Source organism: Notechis scutatus, chromosome 2 (genome assembly GCF_049901735.1).
Source record: "Notechis scutatus isolate UNSWTSFEM ecotype Mainland chromosome 2, rNotScu1.2, whole genome shotgun sequence".
Classification (NCBI taxonomy): domain Eukaryota; kingdom Metazoa; phylum Chordata; class Lepidosauria; order Squamata; family Elapidae; genus Notechis; species Notechis scutatus.
In genome coordinates this window covers 151,928,847-151,938,781 of record NC_142010.1, presented here as the reverse complement: position 1 = coordinate 151,938,781, position 9,935 = coordinate 151,928,847, and the positions used below count along the sequence as shown (strand labels likewise).

The 9,935-nt window shown below is 39.3% G+C and overlaps 1 protein-coding gene across 1 annotated transcript; it reads right to left on the bottom strand.

The window, feature by feature from the left end:
* Window positions 1–1,079: 1,079 nt before the first annotated feature.
* UBL4A (ubiquitin like 4A) lies at window positions 1,080–8,344 on the bottom strand. The gene is made up of 4 exons (XM_026676246.2): window positions 8,047–8,344; window positions 5,540–5,645; window positions 3,907–4,112; window positions 1,080–2,665 (listed from the first exon to the last, which is right to left on the bottom strand). Exons 1-4 carry the CDS (start codon window positions 8,254–8,256, stop codon window positions 2,555–2,557), a joined length of 633 nt encoding a protein of 210 aa, XP_026532031.1. The 5' UTR covers window positions 8,257–8,344; the 3' UTR covers window positions 1,080–2,554.
* Between the last annotated feature and the right edge of the window lie 1,591 nt (window positions 8,345–9,935).

The following is a 9,935-nucleotide window of genomic DNA, read 5'->3' as shown; positions in this document are numbered from 1 at the left end:
TGGCTTAATGCAATAGCCTGGTTCAGGAAACACCTTCATCAACTGATTTTTTTTCCTCTCAATTTAGGTTTCTCCAGATGCTAGGTGGGAATTTTAAAAGTTTCAGACCCAGTCCATGTAAAGGGTACCAGGAAAAAAGCTACACTGGTCTTGTTAGTATCAAACCTGAAACCATAATTAATACTACTGTAATGCTACTACTTTTGACCCTGGTAACCTAAGGTGAAGACATTTTGCTGATTATTCTGAATTGCCATTGCTACATAAGCTATATACTTTACTATATAACTTATGCTTGTGGATGTATACTATATACATCCACATGCTATCCTGCAGTTTAAACATATATGATGAAGGAGATCTGGGAAAGTGCCTCCAGAGTTGGAATACTAAGTGTTACTATTTCCCTTTACCACACGTACACCAATCAAGAGTTCTTACAACTCCTGAATTTCTTAATGTTTACACACATATATGTGCACACACAAGCACACAACTACAATACAGCACTTCCAGTGATTTCCCAATTTAGGCATTCATAGCATCTTATTTGGTGGAGGAAACACTGATCACATAATGGCATTAGATATTGTGGCAGGAAGAAGCAGCAGAGAATTTTCCATCTCCTAGCGCCATTGCTCTAATCAAAAGCAGAGCTCAGTTCCTGCTGTACAGTATCGATTTCGACTTGTGGTACTGAATATTGCTGAGATTACAGCATTGTGGGAAACACTCAGCTGGTTTTTGTTCCGTTAGAAAAATGTGGCTCCAGATGACCAAGCCTGAATTATTTCACCACCAGTAGGAAAACTTATGAGAAACTCCCGTTTTTGTTAGAAGGTAAAAAATAATTACATTTACCATTTTCTGTGGGGGCTGTTGAGCCCTTAAAAGCTAATCTTGGAGTCACAGTTGATAGCTCAATGAAGATGCTGATTCCATGTGAGTTATGCAGAAATATGTAAGAGGCGCACTCTGGATTATGGATTGTTGCAAGAAAGATCAAAGTAAAACTGCCAAAACTTTTAATACCCTAGCATTCACATCTGTTAATATTCCAGACAATTCTGATAACCATGTTTGGAAAAAAAAAATTTTAATAGGTACAAGTACAGAGGAGGGCATTCAAAATAATCAGAGGTATCAGATGCCTTCTTTATATATATGATATATATAAAAAAGGCTACAGCATTTGGGACCCTACCTTAAAAAACAAGCAACATTGGAGGAACTTCATTGAGACCGTGTAAAATCAAGGATGTCACGGATAGATTACAGTCATAATTCTAACAGTGAGGTTGATTCATCAGTGATTTACAGAGCAATCATAGTCACATTTTCATGGAAGGCTGGATATACCATACTTTTGTCTTTTGCTCCATTTAAAGTTTAAACCATCTCCGTAAGGATAAGAAAACAACACTAAGAAATTTGGTAGGAGAGTTTTTGTTTTTCTTCTTTCATTGGAGTCAAGAATTACTTAACCAAATCCTGTTCTTGTAGAACTCAGAAATACGGATACAGCCATAAAAATAAAGGGTCATAGACACAATCCTTCTCTGTGTGGCTTATGATCAACTTGTAACTCTACCCCGTTTTCAGGATCTGCAATAAAAAATACTGAAAAGGGAGGGCTTAGGTAGAGGGGGGCTTGCTTTTAGCCAAGGCAGTAGAGATCTGCTTTTTCTGGGGACATTTGCTGCCTTATTTTAACAATCCCTGAGCCCAGCCTTCCTAAATTAGGCGCTCTCCAGATGTTGATTGGGAATTCTGGGAGTTGAAAAAACCCTCACACATCTGGATTACACTTAATTTGGGGAAGGGCAATGAACCAGCAAATTTAGGTGTGCTCTGGATTGCAGCCGAATATACTGCTAGAAGGGCTCATTTGATCTACCTAAGAAATATTAAGACATAGAGGATACATGCAGAACTCTGCCAGTAAACACTGCTTAGCCACCTGATTAACATTCATTTGTCTTTTTTCTTGAAACATTTAATAACCTAAAATATCCGACAAATGTTTTCTTATCTAACAATGCTAATTAAACAGGGGACTCAGAATGAGCTCTTACATTGTCAAAGCTTACGTAGTCATTCTGGAGAGTATCAATGCTAAGTTTTCAAAAGCCATAATTCAAATTTTTATTATTCAGATTTGATTTTCTGCCTGTAAGCTTCAGTGAAATTTATTGTTGGAAAAGCCTTTGAATAAAACAATAAAAAGGAGTCTATTAGTATGCAACCAGGCTTTGGGGTTAAACAAGAAATTATAATATATAAACAAAGGCATCCTCAACTGCAAAGGTAACTGCATCTCTCAAGAAAAGGCAAACAATTTATCTAAAGAATGCCATTCCCCCACTTCTGTTGAACATACTAGACAGAACCGATTAATCTCACCTATCACCACTTTTAGGGGAGAAGTTACATATGCTCCATGACCCTTTAACAGCAGTCCAGAGAAATCACTCGCATTAGGCCCCAAACTGGGCCCTGCCCAGGGGTTTACTGTCCAAAGTGATGAATAGGGCTCAATTCTCCAGTTCAGCAGCTAATCCAAAAAACCCATTTCCACAGCCTCAGCTACTTCAGGATGAAGCAAGCGTGTAGCTAAACGCTCTATGTCATCTAGGCTCAGCAATCGAAGACTTCGCTCATAATCCTAGAGAAGGGAAGGAAGAGAAAGGACTGAATAAAATTGTTGGGCAAAGGCCAAAACATTTCCAAATAAAAACAGAGAGACAGACAGACATTGATGTATGCATTAACGGAAATAAATTTAAAGCAACGGAGGCTGCAATACTAAAATTCCTGGGAACATGGTCCAGGAAAGATTCTTTGCATTTCCTCCCCTGAGAACAACTAGGTGGCAGCACGTACCTGATTTTGGCTGACCTTAGAAAGTAAATTGAACTTGATCAGCACTGAAATGGGAAATCACCAAGAAATACAATGGTTGAGCTATACAAACATTTGTTTAACGATCATTTGAAGACACAATGTCACTGAAAAAAGCAACTTATGAATAGTCCTCCGTCCTCACACAATCACTGCTGTATCACCACAGTCACGCAATCACAATTCGGGTGCTTGGTAACCAGCATGTATTTTCAAAACATAAGCTTTGTTCATTCCCAAATAGCAAAATCTGGATATTGTGGATGCTCTGGTGTTGGAACCTGAATGTAGCATTGCTCTGCCATTGTATGAGTTGTCTCATGCTCTACAATTACCTCATAATTATTACCTCATCTCTGGACAAAAAGAGGAAGCAGACTGATGAACAATTGGGCAGACGATTCTTGCCTGCTTACTCTAGTAGATTAAAAAGAACCCAGAAGGTTGCTGAAGCATGAATAAAGAGGGGAACAGACAGATTACTTTTCTGCTCTGTAAGCAGCATTTCTAATATTTAATACTGAGGTGGGTGACTATATGGCCTCTTTGCTATATTACGTAGAAAGCTACAAAAAGTAAACATAACACTATTATTCTTTAATAGAGTGATAGATTTTAACTCAGGAGACTTCAGTTAAAATATGTCTGTTCTGCTACTTTAATCTTCTCAGGCCAAACATTATGGTTTTGTGCAAGCATGCAAGATAAAATTCAATAGTAAGTTCTATGTATGAATGAACTTATTTTTATTTACAATTCTCTCCCTGCCCCCAAATAATACCCAATCTGATTCTTTTTTCCTGCTTTCTAGTGGACTATTGGGACTGATCCCTCTCTTCTGAAGAGGACTGAATCTGCTGAGCTTTTTCAAAACTATTCTAATACCCATGTAATATCTACTACTGCTACTCGGCGGTCATGTTGGCATGCCTACAAACAGTTGCACAATGCTATCAGAGTTAGAGATCTCCCTCCTTACACATTCATATAGAGAGGAAAATTTACCTTCTGTACCTGCTCCAGTACTTTCTCAGTATCAGACACGCTGTAATGCCTGCTCAGGACTTGAGCCAGCGTGTGCCAGATGGTTGAACTCAGTGGGAGGCCAGCTCTGCTGCTAGGATCCTCAGGTGATGCCTTCTCCAAAGGCTTGATCACAAGGTTGAGCTTTGACTCAGGCCCAATAGAGTAATCAGACAAACGGTGCTCATCTAGGAAAGAAGGAAGAGGCTGCTGAGTTGACAAAGGCATAAAGCAATTGATTCAAAGCAGATCTAATAGTGAACATACTGCACTGAATAAATAAATCTTTATTTCCAGAAGCTTGGCTGCATTATTATGTTGGTGGTGAAAAAACCCCAACAGCTTAAGAATGAACACATACCTAATAATTGTAATTTTGAGGACCAGAGGCTATTATCATCCTATTTACTTTCTATAATTGTAGGTAAGATCACAAGTCTGAACAAGTGAACTTTCGTTCTCCAAATCCAAATAATATTCTCTTTAATGATATGGAATCAGGAAACTGGCTAGTTTTTGCAAAGAGCAAAGCATTTAGTCAGCTGCTTGCCCAGTTTCTAAAAAGAGCAGACATTTGCTATTATTCCATTCCAAAAAGCATATAAACTCCTTAGTTCTTAATGGACATTATGAAGTAAATATTTCATGAAAGAATATTTTTCATACTGTCACAAACATCCACTCGCCTAATGACACAGCAGAGTATCATTTGCAACTGGCTAATCAGAGGAGCCTCTAGTTTTCTCTGAAATATGCTGCAAGCCCATAAAACTCACTACTGTATGATACAAATCAAAATTAATAAGGACAACTGGATATTAAAAAGAACCATACAAAAACCTATGTAATCAGAGCAACTTAGTAGGATGTTTTTAAGGGAAAGGAAGGCAAATATCGAGCTATGTAGCAAAATTTTAGCTGGATACTTTAATTACAGATAAAAGCTTTGTACCAAAAATAAAATTATTAATAAAATTATAAATACCATCTACCACACATACCTCAACACAAATGGTATTTAATGTTTTTATAAATACCGAAAACTATATAAACATCAAATGTTTGCATGGATTACTACAAACTACAATATAAGCCAGGGATCAGCAAGATAGACCTGTATTCTTGCGAAGATATTACAGTGCTGTAGAATCCAGAGGTGTTTACAGGACACAGTTTAAAATACTGCAAGTCAAAAGGGGAGATGAGATAGCAACATTCAAACTCTGCCTGTTTTTTTTATGTGCATCATTGATGCAACACAAAAAAAGGCAGAGTTTCAATTGCACTATCACAGCCATCATTTTAACCTCTTTGGCCACACTGAATTTATAGGAAAATAAAAGAACTATCAGGACAAGTTGAATTATTACATTTTTGAGACTGGCAGAAAATGGGAGCTGCTGCTCCCCCATAAACCTGGGGAGTTGTGTGCTAGTTTCTCTCATATCTCTGTCAAACTGGGTGTCACAGAAACTATTGGTCTCATTCCTCTTAATGAATCCGCCCATCTTTTTTTTTTTTTTGATGTCTTCTAGGCTTTTTTATTTGCTACCTTGGATGAACCTAATGTCCCCTGTATGACCAGCTGCCTTATGATTTATCATTTAGCACCCACCTGCCAGAGCTTTGCCTTTGAAAAGCAAGCGCTGTTGAGAGACTGGAACATTCAGCTTTTCTGAGACAAGACGCTTGAGAGAGGAGATGCGCTCATCAGGGGAGACCTGAGAAGGAAGAACATGTCAGGTGAGACTTGTGTCAAGCCCGAAATTGACATATGTGTAGCCATTTTAGTTAGGCTTAGTATATATTCTTTTTCTTACTTTCTCTGTGGCAGTCATGGGGGGAAGGGTTTCGGGCTTGCCACCTTCCTAAAGGGGGAGGAGTGGAGATAAAGAGAGTTGTTTTGGCTAGGTGATCTTTCTTCCAGCGGGAAACGAGCTGTCCCATGCTTGGGGCCCTTGAGGTGGAGATTTATGACATCAAGCAACTTTGAATTACTTCTGTTGGAGAATGTGACTTTTTGGGGCTGTTTCTAACTTGTAATATTGTGGGGTAATTCCGGGTTGTGTTAGATCCGGAATTACCATGGACTTTGGCAATTTGATGCTTTCCTACCTCCCTGCTAGACCCCCAAGCAATATATACTTCTTAAGGATACCTATCATTCAGCAGCTAGTAAGTTTTCCCCATTAGCAAACAATTGGAAAAGGAATATTTTTTACTTTGCATTTAATTTATGGCTGCAAACTTTCCCTCCACTCATAAGTTGAGGTTGCTGCACAGAAAATTAGCAAATGAAACTTTTTACAGTATAAACATTTTCTGCAGAGTATATCCAACATCTGTTAAATATTATTGGTACTTTTCAGCTTAAGCCCCTGGTTAACATCCTTTCTATGGGAGAGAAAAAAATGCAAACTATGATTTGGTAATTCATGGATAAAATTTCATTGCTCATTAAATATCCCAAACATGGCTGCATTTAACCTCTGGCTTTTCCTTACCCCCTCCAAATCTGTTTTATTGATGGTAGAAAAGATATGGCCTTCCCTTAAACAACTGGAGCAAAAACCTCAGAGAACATACACATGAAATTCTCAGGTAGGAATAGTACAAAAAATAATATCTGAATATTTAAATATGAAATACTTTGTGCTCAAGGTTGGCAAAACTGTGAAGATGAAAACTGTATCTGCCTTTGGTCAAAGTAAGCAAATTTGAACCTGACCAAGTATTAGGTTATATAAATTCCCTTAATGATTTTGGTAAGCATGACAGGAAAGAAAGTGCTTTTCCTCTTGTTCAAACAATGACAGAAGCTAAAGTCCTGTACTTGTTAAAAGTGGAGTTTACAAGAGATTCAGAACCTAGTTCATGGGAAAACTATGGCTACAGATCTCAAAGAACTTGAAATAATATACAGGTAGTCCTTGACTTATGACAACAGTTGACCCCAAAATTTCTGTTGTTAAGTGAGACATTTTTTAAGTGAGTTTTGTCCCACTTTACAACCATTCTTGCCATAGTTGTTAAGTGAATCACTTCAGTTGGTAAGCTAGTTAAGTGAATCTGGCTTCCCCATTGACTTTGCTAGTCAGAAGGTCACATGACTTTGGGGCACAGCAAGTCATAAATAAGAACCAGTTGCCAAACAACCGAACTTTGATCACATGATCATGGGGGGGGGAACACTGCAAATGTGAAAAGCGGTCATAAGTCACATTTTCCAGTGCCGTTGCAACTTTGAACTGTCACTAACTAATGTCGAGGACTAACTGTATGTAAATGTGATTTCAAACTCGTGGGATGTGTATGTGTGTGTGTGTAATATTTTGTTATTCTATTTTTAATTGCTGTAAGCTCCCCAGTCACATATTTGAGATGACCAGCTATATAAGTTGAAATGATAGTTAGTTAGTTAGTTAGTTAGTTAGTTAGTTAGATAGATAGATAGATAGATAGATAGATAGATAGATAGATAGATAGATAGATAGATAGATAGATAGATAGATAGATAGATAGATAGATAGATAGATAGTGGCTGCTAGTTGTAATGGCTGCCTACTACCTTTAGAGACATTTGCCTTTTGAATACCTGCTTCTGGGCCACACAAAGCAGAGGGTGGATTTACCAGCATTATCTAGTAGTTCACAACGCTGGGAATAGGACCTTTGCCTGCCTCTTCTTAAGGCCTGTGATGCAGGGTGTAAATAATCTATTAATGTCACCCATCCTGCACATCCAGGCCAGTCTCCCTCCTTTGGGTCCTGTGAGGTTTTTAACCCACCAAGTCCAGCTCGGGCCAAACTGCTCTGAGCCAAGCAGGGGCAGCCGGGCCTTGGGAAGGAGGGCCCGGGAGGGTCTTCCGTGCTCTCCTTCCAGGAAGCACCCAAGGAACCCACGGTAAAAGGAGGAGCGGAGATCAGGATTGAGGCTCAGAAGGGCCTGCTGCCTCGGGAACAGCGGAAGCGCCGCCAGCCTCGAACGCCCTACCTTCCCAGCACAAGGCCCAAGGGGAGGCCGGGCCCTCCAGGAAGCCCCCTCCCTCCACCCTCGGGAGAACCGCAAGCGCCCAGCGCCGATCCGCTGCGATCCTGGCCCCGGAAAGAAAGAAGGGCTACCTGGAGGCTGCATTCCCGGCCCTGGAGCGCCTTCACCGTAAGTAACATCTCGGGACCCCGCAGTTCTGGAAGCCAAGCGGCTCCTTTAAGAGAATCATAGACAGCAAGAGGGACAACCCAAACAGAGCGGTCCAGTAGGAGGGTCAACACATCGCATTCCCTAGCTTGGGCGGAAAAAAAAGACCGGCCTCCTATATCTACGAAAGTCATACGTCAGGTGTATCATAGAGAGACGGGAAGGAGAGGAGACGCCGAGTCTTTATGGTCGGAAATAAAACTTCCGAGAACTTTAAAAGCCGACCGGAAAGCGGAAAAGCCAACTAAAGTATGTCACATCCTCCGAAGTGAGTAACTATAGAGAGGAAGTCATAGAGAGTTTATTCAAGTTTGAGGGTCGCTTGCATAGTGAGAATACTTGCAAGGTAGAGAGTAGAACATCAAGATAAGAGAATCTCCTTTATATTAAGCCTCAGGTAGCGTCCCGAAGGTGTTAATGAAATTTGGTATTTTAGTTTGGGTAATTAAAAAAAATCTGCCACACGTGGAGCAATGCGAGAAGTAGTATATAGGAGTTAATGGAAAAATGCAAAAAAAAAAAAAAAAAGGTTAGCAAAATTGTTAATCTCCTTTTATTTAAGTGTCTTTAAGATATTTAGATTTCCTTTATCCAAGAAACTAAAAAAGAAGCAAATATATAATTTGGTCGTCTATTTTCCCAAACAATACTGTCCACCTTCTATGCAGAGAAAAGAAAGAGCATAATGATGACTTACAGCAGTGTTATGTGGCTATCCCCAGGAACCCTCTTTATTTTTAGAGCTAGAGCTAAAAATGATTCAATGCATAAGAATTTTTGAGATGTAGTTTACTACCTGAGACCCTGTTTGTCTAGTAGTTAAGGCCCCAGGCTAGAAATCATAGTCCCATATCTGTACTATCTCCCCTGATTCCGATGACAAAATCAGATTCAAGTGTCACCAGTACATTGGTAGCATGCAATCCCAAACCTGATATCCTTATCTTGTGGCTTACGTAAATGCTGAACAGCATGGGTGTTAAATCAGAACTTTCTGGGAACCCCCTTGTAGTCAAAGGGCCTGGTAAAAGTACTCTAAGGCTAAGTCTAAAGACGCCCTCTAGAGCTGACTGGATACAGGTGGACAATAATTGAAGAACAGTTATTTGACTCCAGCTGTAAACCCCACAGGATTCCATAATTGATGCTATCAAAAGCCACAGGAAATTTAGTAGGATGGACAATTACATTCCCCATCTTTCCCCAGAGTAGGTCATCTGTCCAAACACTTAAGGCAGTTTTCAATGCCAAAACCCAACTTGAAAATTGACTAAAATGAGTCAGTTTCTTTCAAGAACAAATTATCTGCCACTGTCCTTTCAAATACCTTAACCAAGAAGAGGATATTTGCAGCTGAGCAATAGCTCTCTACCTTCTGGTCCACAGTTACATTTATCTATTATATTGTAGAATAGATCATATGCTTTGTAACAAAGTTACTCATTTGGGTCAGTTATTTGTTTTTCCCTTATGTATAGTATATGTTCTTCCTTGCTAGTAACTTGAGCTATTTTTGATTTTCCAGATTCCCCATAGTAAGTGGCACATTCCATTTTAGCTTGATGGAACAAAGTATCCTATGTAGATCCATTCAGTTCATGGATCTACTGTGGATCTACTGTAGCTTTGGTTACATTAATAGAACAAAATCATCAGAATGAATTTATGCTGACTTCAGTGTCACTTAAAAATAGCTAACGTTTTCTGCATTGGAATTGTTTGCAATTTCTTTCCCCTGATTGTCTGATGTAATTCAGTGAGTCATAGGCTTTTATGTGCAAATCATATCATGCAGAGAAACACAATGTCTACA

Excerpts from the sequence above, each read along its gene's own strand:
- UBL4A (XM_026676246.2), bottom strand. The coding sequence starts at position 8,256 with ATGACTTTCGTAGATATAGGAGGCCGGTCTTTTTTTTCCGCCCAAGCT. Across the intron at positions 4,113-5,539 it reads CAAAGGCAAAGCTCTGGCAG|ATGAGCACCGTTTGTCTGAT; the intron begins GTGGGTGCTAAA and ends CTTCTTTCCTAG. Across the intron at positions 2,666-3,906 it reads TACTGGAGCAGGTACAGAAG|GATTATGAGCGAAGTCTTCG; the intron begins GTAAATTTTCCT and ends TCCCTTCTCTAG.